The 24,716-nt window shown below is 49.6% G+C and overlaps 2 protein-coding genes across 4 annotated transcripts in view; one reads left to right on the top strand and one right to left on the bottom strand.

Moving 5' to 3' along the window:
* The window catches only part of LOC143371122 (signal-induced proliferation-associated 1-like protein 2), a 43,939-nt gene extending 26,663 nt beyond the window's left edge, over positions 1-17,276 (top strand). The window contains exons 2-14 of one of the 2 annotated variants that reach the window (XM_076816012.1): positions 10,030-10,204; positions 10,308-10,787; positions 11,541-11,807; positions 11,888-12,286; positions 12,461-12,672; positions 12,819-13,060; positions 13,150-13,256; positions 13,350-13,584; positions 13,670-14,044; positions 14,149-14,415; positions 14,502-15,965; positions 16,051-16,245; positions 16,332-17,276. In XM_076816012.1, coding sequence (XP_076672127.1) covers positions 10,039-10,204; positions 10,308-10,787; positions 11,541-11,807; positions 11,888-12,286; positions 12,461-12,672; positions 12,819-13,060; positions 13,150-13,256; positions 13,350-13,584; positions 13,670-14,044; positions 14,149-14,415; positions 14,502-15,965; positions 16,051-16,245; positions 16,332-16,533 — 4,611 coding nt within the window. In that variant the 5' untranslated portion in view covers positions 10,030-10,038 and the 3' untranslated portion in view covers positions 16,534-17,276. The remainder of the gene's footprint in view (positions 1-10,029; positions 10,205-10,307; positions 10,788-11,540; positions 11,808-11,887; positions 12,287-12,460; positions 12,673-12,818; positions 13,061-13,149; positions 13,257-13,349; positions 13,585-13,669; positions 14,045-14,148; positions 14,416-14,501; positions 15,966-16,050; positions 16,246-16,331) is intronic. The other variant, XM_076816013.1, reaches the window with a different exon arrangement.
* A 106-nt stretch (positions 17,277-17,382) lies between these two features.
* Positions 17,383-24,582, bottom strand: Mnn1 (menin 1). 2 transcript variants are annotated; one of them, XR_013085977.1, is made up of 5 exons: positions 23,680-24,582; positions 23,298-23,608; positions 23,087-23,226; positions 19,873-22,993; positions 17,383-19,842 (listed from the first exon to the last, which is right to left on the bottom strand). XR_013085977.1 is itself a non-coding variant. In XM_076816017.1 (4 exons), exons 1-4 carry the CDS (start codon positions 24,242-24,244, stop codon positions 22,189-22,191), a joined length of 1,821 nt encoding a protein of 606 aa, XP_076672132.1. In that variant the 5' UTR covers positions 24,245-24,582; the 3' UTR covers positions 17,383-22,188. The 2 variants fall into 2 exon arrangements, 1 of the variants encoding a protein (XP_076672132.1); XM_076816017.1 differs by having other exon boundaries at positions 17,383-22,993.
* Positions 24,583-24,716: the final 134 nt, after the last annotated feature.

The raw sequence follows: 24,716 nt of genomic DNA, 5'->3' as shown, positions 1-24,716 counted from the left end.
GACTCGCTTCTTCCCTCGTGAGCCCAACGCTCGGCCCAGCTACTATGCTGTCCGCTCTACCACGCGACTCGGCTAATACGACCAACTGCTTACACTAGTCGAGTTAGATATGCTTTTCCACACCCGCCGCTCTACGGTACCGTTTGTTTGTTTGTTTTTATTGTTTTCCTGTGTTTTAACCCTTAACTGGTACACTGTTTTTGGCAAACGTGACTGGTATACCGGGGTCGTGGCAGACCCCAAATAAAAAAGGACACAGAAATTTGTAAAGTCGACGCTAGAGCAACCACTATGAATACTTTCATCTTAGGTAATGTATAAAATAATAGAAGCGTAGAAAGTTAAACTATTATTATAAAATTAATTAGAAATTCAGTTTACCAACTTAGACAACTGAAATTAGACCCCAGGATACCAGTTAAGGGTTAAGCAGGATAGCGTTTCAATCTTATTTTTGCTTATATTGCCCAGCGAACTACAGTCCCATTTTATTTTATCCCTCCTCTCTCCTTCGGGTCCCAGCAGCAGCAGCGCACCTGGAGAAAGGTGGTCTCCCATCTTTCCCCAGTACACCGCCCCGCGATGCTTAACTTCGGTGACTACAGTACCGTTTACCTGACTAATCTAAACTAGGCTTAATCAACGCGTGAGCCCGCCGCGAAACTCCACTCGCAATTCCGTTATCTACGATAATTCCTCATCGCGCTAGGAAGAACGGGCAACGGCGGATAGCTGGTTCCCATTGACAATGGGCTGACGAGCCACGCATCCGTCGATCTGCACGCGTGCGTAGCAATTAAACTCGTTGCATCCTACCCTTTTCGCCCTTCGCGGCGTTTAAGAACGCTCGGGCATATTCAACGACGTCACGACTCGAGGTTCTCAGAGCCGTGGACGCGAGCAACCGACGCAGGCCGCCAGGATCCTCCACGTTCCCGATTGCAAACCGCCGGCGAAGGAACCGCGAAGCCTTTCCACGCGTTGTCCAGGAAACAATTAACAACTATTCGTTCCCATGCGCCTCAGCGCTAATCTCAGCGTTAGATCCCCGAAGGGGCGAGAGAGCGAAGGTACCGTGCACTTACTTCTACACCGTGCCTATACCTACTCCGGTCCGACGACCTTACGTAGGATAGTTCACGCTCGAAGAATCTCGAAAGCGGAAATTACGTATTCATTCGATCCGATCGCCAGGCCGCTGCCCGTCCAGAGAGGCAGCTCCGATTCGGTAAAGAATTAACGTTCGAGCGCATGCGAGTAGCGGGGCCCGATCGGACGTCTCCGGGGAATGTAACAGCCGCGATCTACGTTACGCCGATCAGGCCCCGCAACTTTCGTTTGGTCAATGAATTCGCGCAATTAAAAAGAATAATTACTCGTCCGGTTGCATACGCGGAATCGTGGCTCTGCAATCAACAGGCGGAAACCGGTGGAAAAAGTAGTATTTCACCGCGGTAATGGTGCTCGATGTTATTACGATCCGTTGTGCGCCGAGCTCGTTTGCGATCCCAGAAAAGGGGCGAAATAATATTCCATCCACCGCGGCTTTATATGGCTACGCGTTTACGCTCGAGGGATCGGTGAAAAATGCGCGGCTCCGCGCCGCGCTGGAAAACTCGTTTAATGGTAAACGCGAAAGAAAAGAGGGAATTGTTCGTTGGGTTCCCAGAGAGCGCGCCGCGGCGGATATTATCGCGAAGCGCGGCTAAATATTCCTCCGACTTAACCTTAGTTAGCGTTCCTCGCGAGGCTACGTCGAGGCAGCTAAGTCAGTTGGACGACGAGGTTGGTGAAGTCGAAGCGTGAAGAGTATCTGGGTAGTCTAGGTGTTCTCGGCGGGAAGCGCTGTTTCCTTTGCTCCTCGGGCGAAGAAGGGTGGTTAATTGGACTCGGCGCTGCAGTCGCTCCTACTCCGTGAGCGGCGCGCAAGAAAACGATTCGCACTCTGCTTAAGGTTCGAGTTGATCGGAACCGTGCGGTTCCTTGGCGTGCTCTCGTATGTTCGTTAACGGCTACGGAATAATTGGTGAATCGCGTGGCATGGACGGAAGGAATGCGAGGAAGAAGTGGACGTGGAAAGAATGGAGGCGAGCAGCGCGCAATGGCTCGGCGATATGACGATACGCTCGCATAGATCGCGTTCAAGAATGCAAACGCATTTACATAACTAGTTCGGATGATCGGGGCGCGTTTCACGCTACACGTACACAGATCTGGGTAGATACCTACTCGGGAAATTGTTGGGTAAAGATGCAGAGCAAAGACAAATAGGCGTGACACTTGCTGCCCCTCGCGCGACGCTTTCTCGCATTTCCACGACCGAGCAAACGTGCTCGATTCGCTGGCAAATGGGTCGCCGTCGAGAGGGGACCAACAGAATCGGAAGCTCGCTGCTGCGACTGCCTGATGCAACTCATATTCCGTTACCTTAATCGCTGCATCGTTTATACGTCGGTGTCTTTGCGATATCGCCGCATTATCGGTTCTATTTCCCGTGGTCTGACGGTACAATTGGAACAGTATCGCGAGGACATGTAGGGGAGACCGGGGGTGTTTTTTGGGGTTTTTATTTTTAATCAATTATGTGGACGAAATATCATTAAACCGCTTAGTATATTTGATAGGGCATACATTTGGGTATCTGATTAAATTATTAAAGTTGACTCGATGTGGCAACAATTAAGGTATTTTAATGTTTTTCTAACACTTTCCATGCTGGTCAACCAGCCCCATGATCGGGGTTGGTTGACTTACAGTTGGGGCGGTGAGAGCAACAACGGACTAACCCACATTTTTTTTCGAAATTGAATTAGTAGTATAATGTATTCCAATAGGCACTACTGATCATATAAAATAGGGAGAAAAAAAATTTTCAATGCGGGTTAATCCGTTGTTGCTTTCACTGTCTCAATTGCAGTATGGGGTAGGTTGACTATAGGTAAAATCAGTTAAGGAAATGTTATTAGCAACTTATCTCAGCGGTAATAAAATAACACAATGTCACAAGAGTTGTTTCATTATAAAATATTAATTTCTTTCCTTCATATTTTAATAATAAACTTAACATTTTTTCAACTTGAGCATACATTATAATGTATTTATAACACAGTGAAATTTAAATAAAAAATATAAATCGCTTTCTGAATAATAAAATAACAATTTAAACCTTAACTTTAGGTATTAACCTTCAATTATTTATGTATAAACAAAAATACTGTGTCAATAGATCGTCTACTAAACAAACTTTAAAATAGTCCCTTAACATCTATTCCACTGTACCAATATAGAGCGTGAAAAAATAAAAACTTCAAGAAGAAATATTTCCTTACCCAGTCAATTCTTCGACAAACGCTGCTAATTATTAAAAAAAAAAAAAACGTACGGTCGCGGCGTCGGACATAAATGCATGGGACAGTAGAAGTGACTTCTTTCCACAGTGAATCGTCCTGCAGTAAAGCATATATCGCTGCAAAGTTCTTAACAATTAGTCAACCCCTTGAGACAATCATCTCCGGTCTCCCCTAACGTGCCAACGAACGTGTCGCATCGCGGCAAGGCTTGCGTCACTGATGCAAGCGAACAGTGTGGCCCCGAAAATGCAACATCTGTAAAAGCAGGGTAGGCTGCGCAAGAGCTCGAGCCGTGACGTCGGCGTCGACGGTAACACCGTAACAGGCCATCCGTGAAACTTATCGAAGCAGATATCCGACCGACAATGGATTCGCGAATGCTGCGCGGTTTCATACACGCGCGTGGCTTTCGCGTAGCGCACATACAGGGTGTACATTTCGAATCGTGACTTCCTTAACCGCCGACCAAACCTCCCCAACGCAACCAAGTTGGGATAAATTAGTTTCGCCCGACCAGCAACGGGTGACGAAGTTTTACTTTCGCACCGTTGCGTGCGCAAACACATGGACAGATGGGGTTCATTCGTTGGTAACAGCCTCGGGGTACGAAGGCTCTGCGGTTACACGCACCTCGAGCGTTCCCACAAGACGCGCGGACGGAAAAGTCGTCGCACAGCTTCGGTATACCTACGACTGCAACCACGACCGAGTCCCGAGCGACACGCTCGCTGATCGCCGGGGATGAAAGAACTCGATACACTGGAATACACCAAAGAACTCCGCTGAGAGACTGTTGCCCCCTGCCCGGCTCTTCCTCCGATCGATGCACGATCCTCACCGCGATCGCCCGGGAAAATATTATTTTCAACCGAGTTACATCACGCTGGCCGCGCGCTTTTCCAAGGTCTACCAGTTTCGACGGGAGTCACATCCCGCGGTTGCGGTCGACCGAGTGCGCACGTAATACGTACCGTCCTTTCGTTGGGAAACGCGAAACCGTGGCAAGCGGAGGAACGATGCGGGCGGAAGCGGTGCCTGGAAGATTACGCATCCCCGTAATTTGGCACCGAGGACTTGGAGCGCGCGCTACGCTGCTTGGGGATCGGTAGGTGGGGGTCCACGATCGATCAGCGTGATCCCAGCAATCGCTGATGGCTACTTCTCCGGACGACTTTATTGCCGCGCATGCTTTCGTCGCGTGACGGCCGAGCGAGACCAGTTATCGAGACACTGAAAGCTTCTTGGTAGTTGGAGGGTGGTCCCTTATCTTTCCCAAGTGGCTGTAACGCGTGTAACTCAGCCTCCGCTCAACTCCACTGTCAGGGGGTATCTGCGTCGAGCGAGCGCAGTCGAGTTACTTTGATGCTGGAGCGATCGTCTCGCGGATGCAGGAGAGGAGAGTCTGAGAATGTTCTCCACGGGATTGCGGTGCACTTTGGAAGCGTATGCGTGTCTGTATATCGCTGAGCAGCCGTTGGAGCGTGGAACGACAAGTGAAAAAATAATGCTCGATAAATACTACTGGAGGCAAGAACACCAGCCTAGTCTTCGGACACGCCTGGCTTCCGGCGCGATGGTGGCAGCCGTCGCACGGCTGACCGGATTTCAGACTCGTTTCTCTCCTACCTGTCTCAATCCTGTTATCGTTCGCCAGGATGGCAGGTAAATACGCGGCCGAGGCGAGGCACGAGCTGCGCCGCGCCGCGCGTCATCCCCGTCGCGATTCGACGTCCCGATATCGCCGCTTACGACGCTCGTTTCATTATCGTCGCGAATTACAAGCAAATCATCCGATCGGTCAGCTTTAATCCTCGCCGATTTCGGTTAAGAGGAGCCGCGAGAACAAGGACAACAGCTCTAATAAGCGCATTTATCGGAGTAGATACCGCAGGGTACCTATCGACGTCGCGATGATCGCGCAAACATCTTAATCGGAGTCTCTAATTATCCCGGATTTCCTGTTAGCGAGTGGCGAGTGAATGGTTACGCAAATCGCCTGTTCGCCCGCAAGGACGCGGACCATTATTGGAAAAGGCACAGGGAGTAGCTGGCTGGACAATGTCGGCGGAAGAAGCCGTGGCGTACAGCTGGATCGCGTTTATGCATCGCATGTCCAGGTACGATACATCGCGACACAAGACCACTCCGTCACCTGCAATCACCGTTTCTCGCAATTTCACTGGCGTTGCGCAATCCGACGCAACACGCTCCGCGAATCTGCGGGGACGCAGCTGCGAGTAAGCGCGCGCTGTAATTCAACGCTGAGGAAAGAAGGAAGGAACGCGTTATTGACTACGTCTTTATTGCGCTAGGCGAGGTCCAGCGAAAGCGAGGCTAGGGACACTTTTCGGATATTATTCCGAGAGGGACCGGTGGCCGATTGAGATGAGATTTGGGGAGAGGGGAGGGGAGGGAGTGTGGAGTTTAAATATAAAATTGTAGCTTCGAGTATTTATTAGTTTCTGAAATATTAATAGAACAGTTTTTTAAATTTTTTTTTGATAAATTTTTTTTGGACGTTGGTGCAGGCCCTCTACCCGGGAACCAACCCTCCCCTCCTGCCATCCTTTATTTTTTAAATTTTGTAGCTACTCATTTTTAGCATCGCCAAACTCACACCGGTTCGCTACCATGCTTTACGCGCCCGCGAGCGGGCGTGCGCCCCCGTACTAATCTAGCTCCAACCAATACTAATACCCGGGATTATTTGGAAAGTGGAATGCGTTTTGTCTGTGTAAGTCAACAGAAATATTGTTAAGAGGGGGGACCGTGGTAAAGTGATTAAAAAAAATCTGTAAGGTGTTCTCTTTTATGCACAATTACCCCTTTATCTTTTGAACGCATTAATTGCCGAAGCTAAAAGTTGATATTTGGGGTCTTTCCACACCCCTCGTAATACCTACCAAGTTTCATCTCGATCGGCCACCTTTCGGAAGTACAGCCCATTTTTCGGATCACCATCTCGAGCGAACTCGACAGTGTTGTTCTGGTTTGCGCGATAGGATATTCATCGTTTCCGATGCGATCAATGTTGGCGCGATCGCGAGGTTTAAATCGTTTCCTTCCGTCGCGTCGAGGAGGCTCGAGCTTCGCCGCTGCGCCGATCCGTCCTTGGGAAATAGCAAGCGATGAGTCAACGCGGGATATTCGCATAAAAGTCTCTCTTGTTACCGCGCGCGGCGTTTGCCTTGTTCAGTGGGGCGGAGCAGAAAATTTAAATTTGAATTTTCAGTTGGCCTGGGTGCGGAATAGCTGTCTTTTGATTAACCAAACACAACTGTAAAAAAAATTGGAAAAATATTCATGTCTGCAGGTTCCTTTCGCTCCTAAAAATGATTATACGATTATATGATCATTTTTTGGAGAAAAAGGGACCTGCAGACATGAATATTTTTCCAAAAAAAAAAATTTTTTTTACAGTTGTGTTTGGTTAATCAAAAGACAGCTATTCCGCACCCAGGCCAACTGAAAATTAAAGTTAAAATTTTCACCTATATAGTATGATTATATAATCATTTTTAGCAGAAAAAGGAACCTGCAGACATGAATATTTTTCCAAATTTTTTTTACATCAGTGTTTGGTAAATCAAAAGACAAGTATCCCGCACCCAAGCCAACAGAAAATTAAAATTAAAATTTTCGCCTATGTATCACTCCGCCCTATTGTTCAATCTTAACGACCGCTACTTTGCCAAATCGCGCATCCACGCGTCTCTCGCGACTCGCTTCTCGAGCCATTCACTGCCAGAGGTATTCGATACCCGCGACTCGCGAACGCACCGAAGAGGTGGCTTCCTGAGAACTTTCGCACGGTGTAATCTCGTTTGAAAGAAGAAGCCGAGCGAAGGTGCGTGCGCGGTCGAGCTGGTAACGCGAGGGCGTAGCGGGAACGAGCAGCCAAAGGAACGCGATTAGCGGTGATTCTAGTCGCCTTGCTCTCGATACTCTGTAAACGAGTATGCATGGAACGCTCTGGTCGTTGGCCAGTCAGGCTCGCCTCCCATTCACCGAAACGTCTGCCAGAAACGAAATTGCGAATCACCTTTCGCTCGCATGGCCGATGTCGTCGCATGGGTCGCGAGTCGCATACCGAGACCGTCCGCAGCTGATCGGTAGGAACCCCGTCTCTGTCGCATCCCTCTCCCACCCCGAGGAGCTAACATGCGCGGAGGAGCCACGGGAGCGAGCACAAGCGGCAAAGTGACGCGTGGAACGCGCGGAATGCAACGGGGTCCTCGACGATCCGACCACGGTCGTTCGCGCCAAAGACCTACCTTCGCGGCCCGATCCTTCCACTCGTCCGACCGCGACGTCGTTATTCCGCCCGCGATACCCGCCGAAAATCCGCCAAACGCCTGAGATTTCTTCTTGTCTGGCCCCGTTCGATCTGTCCGCGTCCCTCGAATTCATCGAGTACCTAGGTTAGGACCTATGCAATCGCGGGTCGAGAGGTATCGCCGCGTTACGCTGCAACTATATGAATCGAGGCTCGATTGCGTGGTTGCTGTGTAGTATACGCACCAGGGTGGCTCTTATTTTCGACTTTTGAATTTTCTTCAGAGCACATTTAATATAAAAATAATCTCTGTAAAGTTTGAGCCCGATCGGATAACGGGAAAACGTACCCCTGGGCCCTTAAACATTTAAGTAATTATTTAACAGCTCGCGAAGTTTATTTTATATATCTCCCAAGTTATTGTTTAAATAAAAATATATGTCGAACAAAAGTTGTAGATCCGGACATGGCGCATCTTTTATGTAGTATTACTTTTTCTCGTGCGATAAACGGTTTTTAAAAAATAGTCAGAAATACTAAAAACAAATAAGTTTTCCCCTCTTAAATTTTGAATGTTTAAATGCTACTCCGAACACTTTTTATTTATGAAGGCGAACAAAAGAAAGGAATTTTTATTTTCGAGGATTATATTTTTAACATTTAGGGGGAGGGGAATATACCAAAACATGCCGAAAAGAAAAAAAAAATCCATATTTTCAGTGTTTGATATGTCATGAATGTTTCCTGAGAATTTGGAACCAAGATTTGCTAAAATATCGAAGGTACAATAGACATCGTGATTTCGAGAAAACTGCATTTGAATACCTGACTTCGATATTTTTGCGAATTTCTGTCCCTAATTTTGAGGAAACATTCATGACATATCAAACACTGAAAATAAGGAAATTTTTTTTATATTTTTGGTATATGCCCTGCCTTAAATATTTAAGAAATAGTCCTCGAAAATAAAAATTCCATTTTTTGTTCGCCTTCATATACAAAAAGTGTTCTAGAAGCATATAAACTTTCAAAATTTGAGGGGAAAAAAGTTATTTTTTTAATATGTGGGACTTTTCTCGAAAAAAGTAATACAACATAAAAGATACTCCTTGTCCGGCTCTACAACTTTTGTTTGACATATTTTTCTATTTAATCAATAACTTGGACGATATTATATAAAATCGACTTCGCGAGCTGTTCAATAATTATTTAAACGTTCAAGGACCCAGGGGCACCCTTTCCCTTTATCCGATCCAGCTGAAACTTCACACAGATTTGTTTATTCAGTACTATTCTGGCGGGTGCCCCGAAGAAGAAAGTCTTGAAAATTTTTTACCAAGAGCAACTAAGAGCCACCCTCGTACACACTGTGCACGAGTGCGCGGACACCGGTTCCTAGTTAACAATTGAATCGCCCATTCACCGAGCACATTTAAAGAACCGAGCAACGGTACAGGATTAAAGGCCGATTCACGCTCTGCCGTGGTTCATTGCTTCATTGCTTCCGCTTATTGTGAGTCTCGACTCTCGAGCAAGCGCGCGCTCTCTCCACCGAGGAAACCATTCGTTACCGAACCCAGATTAAACTCAGTGGCTCGTACTCTCGCGGCGGAGAGCTGGCGCATTCGTGGCACGAGTGTGTAATCCTGGCGAACGTTCGGTGTGATGTTAGCTTAAATCGGGAACAGGCAGGTGCATGTGCATAGCGTGTGCCCCGTTTTCCCCGTACTGGCGATAGCGCGCCTATCGCGTTACAGCCAACAATAAACGCTTCGTGCTTCGTGAGCTGGATCTTGAATCGAGTTAATTAACTCCTCTCTCTCTATTTCCCTCTCGCTCGCGCTGGTCTTTTAGAAGGAGCTCTCACGAACGCGAGCCGAGCTACGCCGGGCATCCTTTGCTCGAGCGAGTCTTTCGACGAACTCTGCCGCGTGTCGCGGTTGCGTAACTTCTGCAACCCATCTCGGCCGCCTCTGCTAGCACCCTCCTCGCTGAAAGTCCGCCGGATTAAGGGAAACAGAAAGAAAAAAACGTCCGGCAGCCACTCTGCCGAATGAATGAACTGGTGACGCGCGGACAAACCCTCGGGACGCGCTCCAGATGAGTGGGCGTGCGTATGCACGTACGCGTAACTGGGTAGGGCTGGGCGATTCTAATTAGCCGGCCTACTTCGCGCTTGTTTAGAGGCAGTTAAGTTTATTTCTACGGGTTAAGTAAGCCGGCCCCGTCCCGTTCCGCCGCGGCGGGGCCTATTTTCCTTGCGAGACAAACGCTGCTACGTTATCCGAATTTCCGGCCGCGGATCGCCGCGGCGTGCATCGGCGATTCTCTTTGCGGAGCTGGCCGGGCTGGAGAACGATGCTCCTTTCTCTCTGTGAAGTAACGGTGGATCGTTGTCGACAGAATGAAGAGATGATCGCGAGCCTACCGATACACGGCGGCAGCGGAGGGCCGAGCAGCCGCGTGGGTCGTGGACTGGCCCTTCACAGGTCCAACTCCAGCTTGGAGCTCCCCCACAGCCCGGACCCTGCCTCTAGAGTGCCAGAGACTCCCCTCAGACGGGAGTATGGATCTCACGGTAGGTCAGAGTGGAGGCGAACCGATCGCGTAGGTATTATCTAGCTGACGATAAGCGCGCGAGCAACTGCTGAGCTGAGATAGTCGGTGTGGATGTTTGGCAGGAAGCATCGACGTAGTGGCCCAGTCCGTCACGGTCGGCGAGAACTTGTTCGCGATGCTGCAAGACTTGAGGCCATCGGCATCGTCGTCGGACCAACGGAACTCGATCGGCGTGGACTACCTTAGACGCGTTCCAGACGGGCAGACGGTCGACGCGGACGAGGTCTGCGGTCCCACCGGTGGCTCCAGTCCCAAGCTGCGACTGAAATTAAATAGACTGTGGGGCGCGAAGCCGCCTCGAGCCATGGAGGAAAGCTGCAGCAGCCCGGTGGTGTCGGCCGACGTCGAGGAGAGGCACAGGCGACGGGCATTCGCTCACTACGACTGCCAGTCCCTTACCGCGAATCTCGGCTACGCGGCCAAACTCAGGGGCATCCTGCTGGCCAGGAGGAGGAACACAGCGACCGGGGCGTCAGCCGCCAGCTCCTTTAGGGCGTCCACCCCCGACGAGACGCCCGAGGAAGACGCCGGTGACGGAAAAGGTAGATTTCAAACAGTAACCTACAGTCGCAAGTAAGTTGACAGTCTTTGAAATCGCATAACTTTTTTAAAATTGTTTCAAAGGACTTGAGTTTTTTTTTTAGAAGCTAGCGGAATTAGTTTTCTGGGTGACGTGCTTCGTCGTTTTGAAAAAAATTGCAAGTGGTCGGAATAGCGGTGAAAATAGTGAAGTTTTTTTTTTTATTAATTTTTTCTGAGCCTGTAATGAAAATTAAAAAAAAAACTGTTTGCAGATTGAAGTAAGTTGTATACGTGCTGAAATTTTCATGTAAATCGGTTAACATTGCTCTGAGATACACGCGTTTAAAGATCGCAGAATAAGGTCGAGAATCGCTGATTTCGGGAATTTCGCGATTTTCGACCTTATTCTGCGATCTTTAAACCTGTGTAGCTCAGAGCAATGTTAACCGATTTAGATGAAAATTTCAGCATGTATACAACTTACTTCAATCTGCAAACGTTTTTTTTTTTTAATTTTCATTACAGGCTCAGAAAAATTTAAAAAAAAAACGAACTTCACTATTTTCACCGCTATTCCGACCAGTTGCAATTTTTTCCAAATCTACGAAACACGTCGTCTAGAAAACTAATTCCGCTAGCTTCTGAAAAAAACTCAAGTCGTTTGGAGCAATTTTAAAAAAGTTATGCGATTTTAAAGAGCGTCAACTTACATTCCGACGTGATTGCATCTACCTACTCACCTACCTACTTGCGATTCAATTCTAAATCGTTAGCCCTTTCCGCGACCCTAGGCAACGATCTGCTGGAATCGTGCCCCTTTTTCCGGAACGAGATCGGTGGCGAAGGAGAACGAGAAGTGGGCCTGACTCGGTGCTCCCAGGGCAACGGAGTCCACAGACCGTTTTTATCGTACGGCATCGCGGTTTTGGAGCCGCCGCCCGGCGAGACGTTGTGGAAGCAAACGTGCCCGCTACAGAAGCGGCCGCTTCCCATCGAGAGCGTCGACGAAGGCGCTCACTATTACAGGAGATACTTTCTCGGTAAGCCACTAGCTGCATTTGTATTCCTAAAGTCTAAGGCAACGACGACACGGTAAGCAAAGGAACGTGGATCTGTTCAGGTCGGGAGCACCAGAATTGGTTCGGCATGGACGAGCAACTGGGCCCGGTGGCGATCAGCATTCGGAAAGACCTTAATCAGTATAGAATAATCGTGCGGACTTCGGAGCTTCTGACGCTGCGTGGCTCGGTGCCGGAGGACGCCCTAGGAATAAGGCCGCAGGGCAACCGACTGCCCACCAGAGAACTTTTGGAGCTGGTCGCGCCGGAGGTGCAACTTGCCTGCCTCCGGCTGGGCACTCCCGTCGCCGAAGAGGCTCTGGCCCGGTTGGACGAGCAAGGGCTGTCCAGCAGGTACAAAGTCGGGGTGCTCTATTGCAGGTCCGGCCAAAGGACCGAGGAGGAAATGTACAACAACCAGCACGCTGGACCGGCTTTCCTCGAGTTTCTGGACACCATCGGTAAGCACGTTGCCAGTCGCTACTCTCTTTCTGTACCTCGCGTTTCCCACCTAATAGTGTAACAGCGGTAGAGAAATTGGTGTGGATTCGAGTACGGAGAGTAAAGAGGGAAATTCGCAGAGGAACGGCTCGTTCCTTCCGCGGTGCTCGAGATAATTGTACGTTACGCGACAGGCCAAAGAATAAGACTGCGAGGATTCGAAGGTTACAAGGCTGGCCTGGATACGAGAACCGACTCGACGGGTACGCACGCGGTCGCTGCCACGCACCGAGGAGCGGATGTAACGTTTCACGTGTCGACGATGCTACCCTTTACGCCGAATAACAGGCAACAGCTGCTCAGGAAGAGGCACATCGGAAACGACATAGTCACGATAGTTTTCCAGGTAAGAAGAGACAATAGCGGCCGCGCGATAACTTTCCACCCGAGCGAGATTGCTTTCCTGTCGAGCCGGGGGAGCAGGACACGCGCGTTAAAGAGATCTCGTTAATTTCACGTCGGGATAATTGTTTGTTTGCTTGCGCGATACAGGAGCCCGGCGCGTTGCCCTTCAGCCCACGGAGAATACGCTCGCAATTTCAACACGTGTTCATCGTGGTCAGAGCCATCAATCCGTGCTCGGACAATACTCAGTACAGCGCGGCAGTGTCCAGAAGCAAGGAAGTGCCTATTTTCGGGCCCCCCGTCCCTCCAGGCGCCACCTTTGCCAAGGGAAAGGTCTTCGCCGATTTTATCTTGGCGAAAGTGATCAACGCTGAAAACGCTGCGCATAGGTAACGACCGATCTTCTTCCGCTAGCTGGTTTCGCGCGCTTCGTCGCCTAACAAAGCTTACTAAAGGAACGCTGTGTGTATTTTCCCAGGTCGGAGAAGTTCGCCACGATGGCAACGCGAACGAGGCAAGAGTACCTGAAAGATCTCGCGACAAACTACTCCTCCACCACGGTGGTCGATACGGGGCAAAAATTTTGTAAGTCTCCTCCGCCTAGCTAAGTAATTAGCTGCCTTAGCTAATTGTTCGCGGAGACCAGCTTCACTCGCCAACTATTCTCTGTTGGAATAGCTATGCTGTCGTTCAGCAGCAAAAAGAAAGCGGCCGTCCGGCCGAAGCTGTCTTGCGACGCCTCGCAACGTGGCGCGATATGCTGGCAAGTGATATTGGAGGATAGCAACCAGAACACGGACTGTTACCTAGGGATAAGCATAGACACTGTCGTTCTCATCGAGGAGCATTCCAGGCAGATAGTTTTCGTCACCCCGTGCGTAAGCGTGCTCGGCTGGCACGCCCAGACCAACAGGTACTTTGCTCTCCAGAGGGCACAATTCTAAACTTGCCAACGCGCAGGAGTTGCAACTCGCCAGACCTAATCCTTTGCGTTTCAGCTTGAGACTCTACTATCATCAAGGAGAATGCATTACGATCCACGTGCGCGGCGATTACGGCGAGAGGGACGAATTAATGGAGATAGTAGCTCGACTGCGAGCGGTAACTCAAGGAGCGCCGGCCACCGAGCTCTCCTTGAAGAGGAACAGTTTGGGACAGCTGGGTTTCCACGTCCAGCCGGACGGGGTTGTGACGCAGGTAGAGAGCATGGGTCTCTCCTGGCAAGCGGGATTGAGACAAGGTTCCCGGCTCGTCGAAATTTGCAAGGTAGCCGTATCCACCTTGAGCCACGACCAGATGGTCGATTTGCTCAAGACCAGCGCTCAAGTTACGGTTACAGTGATACCGCCGAATAACGACGGTAATCCTAGGAGGTAAGCTGAGGTAGCTCCTGGGCTCGTAACTTCCAACAACTCCTCGTTCATTCCTGGTAACCTGCGATTGTATTTTTATTACTTACTTCTTGCTTGTAACACAGAGGCTGCACGCTGCAAAACTGCCAGTATTTGTCGAGCAACTATGAGGGGGACTATGAGAACGTAACCAGTCCCGATAACACGCCGACTCAGCAGACAGCCATGTCTCACCAGAGGCGGTACGAGCGCTCCTTCAGTCCGCCGAGATCGAGCAACAGCTCCGGCTACGGAACCGGATCTAGCTCTAGGTCGTTCAACGATCCCCGTTTTCCCATGGAAGGCACGATGACTAGCAGCAGCAGCGGGCACAGCAGCACCGACGATCGCTGGTAAGGAAACGATACGCGGCCGTGATCGATCGCGCGCATTCCTCCGTGGAGTTTTCCGGATCAAGCAAACTCTTTTTCTCGCGCAGGTACGAGCTCCTGGAGCCACAGGAACAAGACGCCGGACATCGGACGGATGGTACACCGCCGCCACCTCTACCAGCGAGACAAACTTACCAAGTCATCACTCCCAAGTCCTCCCAGAAGAAAGAGAAAGAGTCCCACTATGCTAGCGGCAAACAATTCACGGAGAATTCCAAGCACCACGGCCACGACCATTACGCGAAGGATGGCAATTACGTGTCGTCCAAGACGATACAGGACAGCGTGAGGCACGAGAATTATCAGAGGCAGTTGGACAACGCTCACCGTAGCCAGGATCACGTGTCCTCGAATTACGTGAAGCTTCAGAAAGAGAAGTACGAGATGAAGCAAGAGAATTTGTACGCGTCGCAGAGGGAGCTTCACAAGAACGATATGCACCACGCTGGCCATCAGAAGCTGAGCGCCTCCAATTCCCTGCCGTTGGCGCAGAACGCCACTTACAGCCTCCCGAAGTCCAGTAGCAACAGCAACCTCGGTAGGTACAACGAGTACGAGCAGCCCAAGTGCGAGTACGACGGGAAAGCCGACAGAAGCTTAAAGTACGACGCGCAAGACGAAAAGATGTTGGATAGAACGCCGAGCAAGTACGAGCAAGAGGTACGGGTGCACGAGAAGAGGACGACGATGGGCTACGAGTATTCCGAGGAGGTGTACGAGAGGAGGAGCAGCAAGTACGAGATCGAGTGTCCGCACAATGGGAACGAGAGAAAGCCTGGCGACAGTAGCGAGCAGAATCGTGAGTCGATCAGGTACGAACTGCCTCACGACTTCAAAGTTGGCGAGAAGGTAACATGCCTGAAGACAACCATGACAGAGAGGCCAGTACCTCACAAGATAAACGTCGAGTACCGGCAGACGAAAGATTTCACCGCGAGTCTGCCGCCTGAAGTTCGAATCCCCGACGCGAGTTGCTCGGAAACCACCACCCTACCGAGCGAGGACGAATTGTCGAACGGTTCTGGAAGCGTATCGCCTAGGCTCAGAAGAGCCAACAAACACCGTGGCGGGAATCTAACTCCGTCGAGCGGTAGCTCTAGAAATCAGAGCCCTCGGCCGAAACCGGGTGTCCGCAATTCTCACAGGAACTCCGCGAATCTGACTTCCAGCACGCTTCAGGAGGATCTGATGAAGCTGATCAATCCCGATTACATCGCGGACGATGGCCAAATAGCCAACAACAATGTGAACGTGAACCAGCTGATCAGCAATCAGAATTCCAACAAGATCAACAACAACATGCTCGAGATCCAGAACAGATGTAGATCCAGGGAGAATTTGTGCGGCAGCAGCGCCAGCACTCTCAGCGTTTTATCAACGAACGGGCAAGAAAACGGGAACAACGGGTCGGAGGTGATCCTGACGATGGCCAGACCGGCTACGGTGATCTCAAATGCGAGCACCGCGTCCAGCCCTGCGCCGAGCGAGAACAAACTGTCGAAGGAAGAGAGGTAATACCGTGGCAGGCGCGAGCGGGTACAGTCCGGTTCGTAACGGAGTACTACATTGTAATTTCGTATACGTTCGCATGTTTAGATTGTCGCCGCGCGTTACCAAACCTGCCCACTCGATTTCCAAAGTACCGAACAACCTGACGTCGATCAAAGACGCGAAGAACCACAACGACACCGACGTAGATTGCTGGCAGAACCACCATGTAGATTCAAGATCGAAGCAACATCCTCCGGAATGGCCCGAGGACAGACTCATCGATGGATGCAATCCTATCGCGTAAGTTCCCGTGGATCGGCGATCGTTCGACCTACCTCCTCCCTCGCGCATCATCGTAATTGCGGCCAACTGTTTGCTCGTTTCAGGAATTCCGTCTCGGATCTGCAGTCCCATCTGTCTACCCTCGAGCTGAGGGTAGCCAGAGAGACGCGGCGAAGACTTTCCCTGGAAGATGAGGTGCGTCGCTTGCGAGACGAAAATCGTCGTTTGCAGGACGAGAGTCACGCGGCTGCGCAACAACTCCGCCGCTTCACCGAGTGGTTCTTTCAAACGATAGATCATCAATAGTAGCGGTAACCGATTGGACCGCACCATGTATCGAAAAGTAATCAATCCACGTTCACCGATCGCTCGGGTAATTCGTAATTTCATCTGCGGCTCGTACCAGAGTACGATCACTTCGTAAGAGCAGTATTAGTGTCGCGTTTCCCCCCCGAACGTCGTCTACATAGAGATTAAGACACGAGCCACGGGTAATTTAATAGAGTTACAAACGGTGTCGCGAGGGAGTCACGCTCCAGAGGAGTTTTTGTATCATAGATTCGATCCGCAGGTAGTTGTAATCGTACAGTATAAGTTACCATCGCATCGTGCTCGGTTTAGATGCCGGCGAGCACTTTCAGGTTGACGGGGATCGCCTGTAGAGTCGATCAACAACCGCCGTTCTTCTGTTCGGGATGTACGTTAAATACGGCAACGTCTTTACTTCGAAATGACCAAATATTACCTAGTTGTCTAAGAGTTACTTCAATTCATCTGTAATTTATTACGTGTTTTGTATAATCGTTTAGTGTATTCTCGGTCGAACCAGAACGGATAATATTCGTACGCGTTAGCGAAGAAAAGTGAAGAAAAAAACATTCCGCCGCGCACGAAACGCGTCGTTATCGTTTGCCTCGATGGACCGACCGCCACGAGGCATCTGCAACTGTTTATCCTTCGCAATAAGTGTTCTCTTTATAAAGTACGAAGACGTCGTCCGTCGAAAAAAAAGTCTGTAAATCGAGGAATAAAAAAAGAAAAGGTACCTACTTCCGAAGAAACATTCATTTTCATCACCGACGAGCTACTGAGGGACAGTTATGCGATTCCGTAAGCAAAGGGGAAGGAAAACATTCGAGTGACAACTGCGGCGCATAGAATAAAATAGTTTATTGTAATCCACAGAAAAAAACAAGACATTTCCATGACGCCTGAAGACTCGCTGTCCAGTATCTGTCAGTTAACAATAGCTGTGATTACACTCTTCCCTGTTCGAGACCAACGAAAACGCGCATTCGTGTATCATGTCAGAAAGTCGAGGTGAGCAATATACAGAGTATTCGACCATGTAAACTACGGAGAAATTCTTTTACGATAACTCGCTTCTTAAATAGCGCGTAACAGCTTCTGTTTTTTATATATATCTATGTGTATGTGTTGGTGGGGACCCCTCGCACACAATTCTTTTATTCTTTCTCGACACGCAAATCACACATACTCGCACACACCATGAAAAGGTGCAAGGACTTCGCACTGCAAAAGGATCGATCGTACCCCTCGGTGTTCCGTGGCCAATTAACAGTGCTGCGAATCCATCGCCCCGTTTACGAAGCTCGTACGATCGAGCATGCATCATCATACATCATATTATGTACATCGTGCCGCTATGATCGGGGACGAACGAAATATCGCTTGGACGCTTAAACTTCGCCCGACCATCTGTTTGCGCCCGCTAAAACTTCCCCTGTAAATACTGATTTAATCATCGAGCAGCCCTTAGCTGGTCAGATCTCGTTGGCGTGCACGCGTCTCGCGTATCGGCGACGCTGCCACAGCACAGTTTCGAGATTTCAAAAGAACAGCCAACGAGCAGACGGACAAACTGAAAGGGATACTTCGCTCGTCCCCGTCCAAGGCGCGACACGCGTTATCACCAAAACGCCCCTTAAGTACATGAAGAGGTACGCGTACCGAATGTAACAGCGTGACGCATTTCTATGCTTTGACTTAAGTTTAATCTAGTCGCGTAGCGCACTCTTGGTTACGCGTCTAATGAAGTATGCCCTGTGGAACAGATAGATCTGGATCGAAAGGATTCCGCGCGAGTTATCGCCGGCGAGGCGAGTAACTCTCGGATACTCGAAGCAGAACCGTGAGCATCGGTTGACCAACTATCTATCGTTGTTATCGAGAAACCGAGCGCGGTGCAAGACGTTGGCAATTACGCTTCGACGAAATCATCCCCATCACTCTACCAATTTCCGCGACAGCGAAAAGAAAACACCGGAAACGACTTCGCGAATTGTTGCGTTCGCGATATCGTTTCAACGAGCACGATCATCCTACGATGGCTGGCTGCTCTGCGATGTCCCTTCTTCCCGCGAATTCGTACCCTTTCGTCGGAATTAACTACGAGTCCGGCAACGTCACCGCGGTGAGGCAGCAACGTTAAACTGTAAAGAGTTAAACATCTACGCTTGTCTGTACAATGTAGTCCCTTGTTTTCGACACTGCAAACGATTCCGAGGACGAAGCAAAGCCCGCGGGTAAAGGAAAGCGCGCCTGCGGGGCGGAGGGTGTTGCGAGGCTCACGTGTCGCAAGGAAATTAGCAGCAGAACGCAGAGAACATAGCATGGAGTCGCGCGTAATCACCTCGCTGTTATGGCACGGAGAAGTAAGGTGCGGGGAAGAAGTATGCGGAACAAGTATTCGGGGGGCGGTAAACGAGAATGAAAAGCGACGTCGCCCGAGATTGATTGTTGGCGGAGCGGAGAAGCGCCGAAGGTTTGCGACGCGCGAGAAAACGGACAGAGGCGACGGCTAATGCGTTGCATTATCTGCGATACGTACAAGGGTTTCGTTCGATTACTTTCTCCAAACGGGAATCGAAAAGTAACGCTGTTACCGGAAACTATATCGAACGAGGAGAAACAGTGCGCCTCGCGCCGGCTTGGACAATCGTTCCCGAATTCTCTCGTAATCGCGCGCACCGTTAATGCACAGGGATCGCGTCGGGAGAGCTTCGAAGGATCCGCAATATTCGCGTTTCGGCCGCCGGCTCATTCACCCTCGAGCCCACGCGCGACGACCAGCTTCGTCGGGCCGAAACGGATATCGCAAAGCTTGATCCCTAAACGCCTCGAATATTACGGATAATAATAATTAGAGTGTCGGAGAGAGTACACCTCTGCGGCCGTAGCTAATACAAAAATACTGTTCTGTTGCACCATTTCTTTTCCTACTATCTCTATTATTATGCATAATAATCCCTGTAGTCTTTAAACCGTTCCTTTATCGATGTCGAGGAAAGAAGGAAAGAAAATACTGAATACGGCGTGTAAAAAGTTACGATACAGATTATTTCGTCCCCTTTTCCAAATAGTAACTGTTCTTCCCTCTTTCTTTAAATCCCCCTTTCGAACGAAGGCAACTCCGCGAACTTAGCGAGAACGTACAGGAAAGAACCGTGTGACCGACTCGCGGGGAAGCATCACACGGGAACGTAATAATGTTTAGTACAAAAGTGCGTGCGTTCCTGTTTGGAAAATATATATTCGATACGATAAAAGTTAGCCTCGTACGTTATACGGGCGTGCGAGCAACGCGCGCGTTAACTCTCCTCCACGACCATTCCGCCTCGTAACTTTCGAATTTCGATAAACGCGGGGAGAAACGCAACGATACAACGCGATACCGCAACGCGCTACATATCCTCGCGATGAAAATTACGACAAGCCTGTAAACGCTGATCGTCGATACTTCTCACAAGAACGTCACAGATCGCCGGTCGTGATATGCGAAAGACACGGACTGACGGACTATTATCTCTCTTTCTCTCTCTCTCTCTCTCCCCTCCCCTGATTTTCCACACCCCTTGTTCTCTTCTTTACATAACTACAATCGTTTAATTAATTATAATTCGGGCCGGCCGCGCAACGGATTTCGCCTCTGGACGGAGAAGAAATCCGATCGACGGCCGAGCGCCCCTCGTTATTCCCTACGATTATTAACTGTATAATTAATATATATATTTTTATATATATATATATATATATATATTTATATATATTTGTATATAGTATATATTCAGCATCACAGTAAGATAGCGCCCTTCATTATTAAGTGATCGTCGATCAGCTCGGACCATTTATATTTCATTCCTGTCAACAACATACTCTACAACAATCCGCCTAAACATTGTCGAATAATTTCATTCGGCGTCGACATATCGATGCCGTTATTACGTACTTGATTGGTATCGTGCTCGTCCGAGTGGACAAGTACGCCAGACATCTCTCAAGGCAAAAGGAAAAGTGAAAGAAGACCATAGGGAGGGTGCCCGGTAGGAGCGATTACTACGGTGAACGATCGGGGATAACCCCCGTGGCGGGCCCGCGAAGCGACTCGCGCGTATCGACAATTTCGCGAATCACCGTCGCCGGGCGCCGACGAACCAAGGCAATCGAAAAACGAACGCGTAAAGCTTGCTTAAAGGAAAAAGAAAAAGGGGTGAGCGACAGTCCTCTGGCTTGCATCTTATCGAGTAACGCGGTTGCACCGATCACGGAAGAAAGAGACTGTTGTACGCGTACTGTTACACGACGCCCGCGCCAAACACCGAGGAACTTCGTACGCAGCGCTAATTCTTATTTCCCGTTTCGCCACTGAATCTAACGTGCTCTACTGCATGTCATACCCCGTCCCATACTGTGACGCGATAGACGAAGAGATGTCAAAGACTACGTGCATTACCATTTTTTTGTTCTTTCTTTCTTTTTCGGTGGACTGTCTACGCTCATTTTACTCTCTCTCCTCTCACTCTCCCCCCCCCCTCTCTCTCTATACACACACATATATATATAAAGTAGCGAAAGAAAAAGTTCTAGAAATAGACACTTATAATTACTCTGAAAATAAATAGTTATAAAAATAAGCGAGCATTTTATGCTTAAAATACCTTAGGTAAAAACTTAATTAGTTTGCACCACATGCGGAGTGGAATGTGTGGTCTCTCTCTCTCTCTCGCTCTCTCTCTCTCTCTCTCTCCTCGTCTGCCTCGCGCTCTCACTCTCTCTCTCTCTCTCTCACTCGCTCTTTCATACTAGATGATAAAAGCGTAAATCTAACGAAAGGTTCAACTACCGTGTAAAAAACGTTAACGACAACTTGTCAATCGTAATTATTCGTAGTGCGACAGCTCAATAAAAAACACGTGAGTCAATAAATAAGAGTGCAACAAGAGATAGATTAGAAATAGGATAAAAGATGCGATCGATACCGATCGATTCGTCGACGATCGTCATCACTCGTAGAATAAATAACTGTGCTGAAAACCTTGGACTTCCCGCGGACATACAGATTAGGTACATTGTTCGATTTATCATTTCACACTCGCTCGCTCACTCACTCACTCGCTCTCTTTCCTTCTTTCTCACCCCCATAATTCGTAGCTCTTATGCACCGTGGAAGAAAGAAGACATTCGCCCGCAAATATATTTTCGTCGCGAAAATACGAAACACAAGCACTCAGGATTTCGATATTTAACTTAAAACCGAGAAAACATTTTTGTACTCTTCTACAAACTTGTTCGTATCTAGTTTATTTACCTATACCTAAACGACGATGCGTCCGGACGGCCCGCGCGAGCGTATTTCGCAACGATTCCAGCGAGTGGTCGCGGTCGAGTCGTTGCAAAGGACGGTGCGCGCGGCACGTGCGGTTCAAACGAAAACGGCACAAAATTCATCACCATCAGCCGCTCCCCGCGCTCGAAGCTTGGATCGGAAGTTCACTGAAGAACAGAAAGAAACCGTGAGCGAAGACTGAGATTCTAACGATGTACGGAAAATACTTCCATACGCCTGCGTTCGCGCCAGCCACCTCCTCCGCCAGAAATAAATCTCCGTGGCACACAATTTCAATACTTTACGATACCGAAACGGCGGTCAAAGATCTTATACTATTCCCGACGCGTCCTCTTAGGACGCTGATTCACTCCGACCTCGTCGGTGCCGCGCGACTTTTTACCGATTTGTACCTGACTCTGTGCGGTTAACTGCAACGAAATCGCGTGCGTGTTTAATTTCTCCGCCAGCAGCAAGTCCTTCAGACCCTTCATCTTCTGGCTGTACAACGTTATCCTCGGTCTCTCGTTCTCGGAATCAGTCTCTACTTCGGGGTCAAGGTTCTCCTGAGAAGTGGAAGGTGCTGGCGGTAAAGCGCCGTCCGGCGGAGCGACAAACGGTTCCCCGCCACCTTGCAGGAGGTAATCCCTGTTAAGTATTTTCTCGCTGCACGCCGCCGTCAAGGCTTGGATGCTGGGATGCATCGGCGCCGGATTAGAAGGTACTTTAGATTCTAAGCTTTTGATCAGATCACGCGCCGCGTTGCCCCTCTCCTTTGTTTTGCAATAATTATTGTTGTTGTTATTCAACGTCTCTTCCGGACTCGTCTCTCTTTTCTGCGCCCTCTCTTCCTCCTGTTTCGTCTCCGCCTCGTAACATTCTATAATGACCTGAGCACGAATACTGGCATCGAACTTAGAGATGGTGTTGACCAAGGGCCGAGCCCATCCTATGTGCAGGACCGGCGTGTTGGCGCCTTCTTCCCACTGACAGATACCGTCGTAAAACCTCAACAAATACGCGAAACAACGTGGCTGCTGCAGCAGACGTTCGTCCGCTCGCACCGTATGCGGTATCAGCTCGTTGGCTATTTCCAACAATTCCTTGTATATCTCTCCGTCGTCCCTCGAGTAGTCGTATCTGTAATGCACGAGCAACGGGAAAGCATCGATAAATAAGGGGGAAATCGGTTTTCACGGACGCGAGTTTCCGCTGCTCCGTCGGCGTACTTACTTCCGTAAAACGTCGGCCGCATCGGCCCACGAGGCTAACGCGTTCGCGTGCAATCCGTGTCTGTACAAATACCCGCCCTGATAAGTATAAGGATATACGTGAGCGTTTCCATAATACTTTCTTGCAGATCGTATGGCTTCCTGGAAACAACAGAATATGGCGCAACACCAAACAAAGGAGTAGGATGCTATTAGAGTAGGCGTCGACGTACCTGAAACAGGTCTATGGCAGGAGGTCGACCTGGTGTAGGTGCCGCTTCCTCCAGGTCTCCCAAGTTACCCAGAGCCATAGGATATTTTGCCAGGTGACCCAAATCGTATAACAACCACAACAGCTCCTGCTGAAGCAGCGCCACTTCAGCTGCGTCCGCCGTCGCGCTTAAGCTAGGATTTATAGCGGACACTATAGTGGCAACCTCCATTGCCCTAGAGCATACCACTGCCTGGCCATTGACGTACAACCACGACCGTGAAGCCACTCCAGGCTCGACGGGTTGTCCACGCTTATCCTCGTTTCCCTTTCCTAGCAACACATCCCTCTGCTTTTCTGTCCAATTCGATCCTTTTAAATGCAATTTCACAAGAAACACCTACCGTGCCATGTGACCTCGGCAGTTTCAGTACCGTCCTCTCCGTAAACCACCCAGGCATGATCCTCGGACATAGCGAGATGTACATCTTTAAATCCTAACACCTGACAGCCAGCAACCACCGCGAAGGCCACCCCGAAACAATCCAGCTTATTCGCCGTGAGGTAGCTATAGAGACTTTGCAAGTGCGCGCGATCCTTGTAGTAGCTTCTAGTAAGGGAATTCCATATCACGTCGGATACCTTCTTGACGAGCTCTCTGGTGGCGTATTTGGTGTCGTAGACGGTCAGATCGACCGCTCCCTTGATCACGGCGTGGAACTTGGTGTAAAGGGCCTCGGCGATGTGGAACTCGACGGCCGGTAATTTCGGTTCGTCGTAAACAGTGGCCTCCTGCGACGCAAATGTCCGGTTGCAGGTTAGGGAATTCTCAACAGCGCCGACCAGGATCGAGAGCAACGCCAGGTCCGGCTCCGAGCTGTTCTCCAGCTGGTTCTGGAATATCTGCACGATCGAGGAAATGCTCTGGATAGGGAATAGAGCCTTATCCTCGTCTCGAAAACCCGCCATGTCGCGACTGGCAGGCTGCACGCACGAGATCGAGATCCAGATCTTCGCTCAAGCCACGAGTGTCATTCTGTTTCCGCGTTTATCTTGACAGAAACCCTCGGCGAATTGCCGCGATCCGTTCGGTTCCCTCCTCCTTGACTAACGACGCACGCTAGTCAATGTCCAATTCTTCCTTTTCGACGCGAAACTCTTACATTTCCGCAGCACAAGACGCACCACGCACCAAAACCGCGTATAACAGTCATGAACAGTCAGCGGCGCGCCGCCACTCACCGCCACTAGGACACCGTTTCTATAGACTCCTTCCGACTTCTCCTACCCTCCGACAATGCGAGAAGGCGAGTTTCCCTGCGAGCGACAGTTCTGTCACGCAGCAAACGCGCCTTTTCGGTTCCACAGAATAACCGAGAATAATTCTAGAATCTTCCAGAACATCCATATAATTAGGTACTCTCCCCCCGTTAAAGTGAAC

This window comes from Andrena cerasifolii, chromosome 7 (genome assembly GCF_050908995.1).
Source record: "Andrena cerasifolii isolate SP2316 chromosome 7, iyAndCera1_principal, whole genome shotgun sequence".
NCBI classification, from domain to species: Eukaryota; Metazoa; Arthropoda; class Insecta; order Hymenoptera; family Andrenidae; genus Andrena; species Andrena cerasifolii.
Note: the sequence above shows the minus strand (reverse complement) of the source record. Positions and strands in the feature narration are given on the sequence as shown.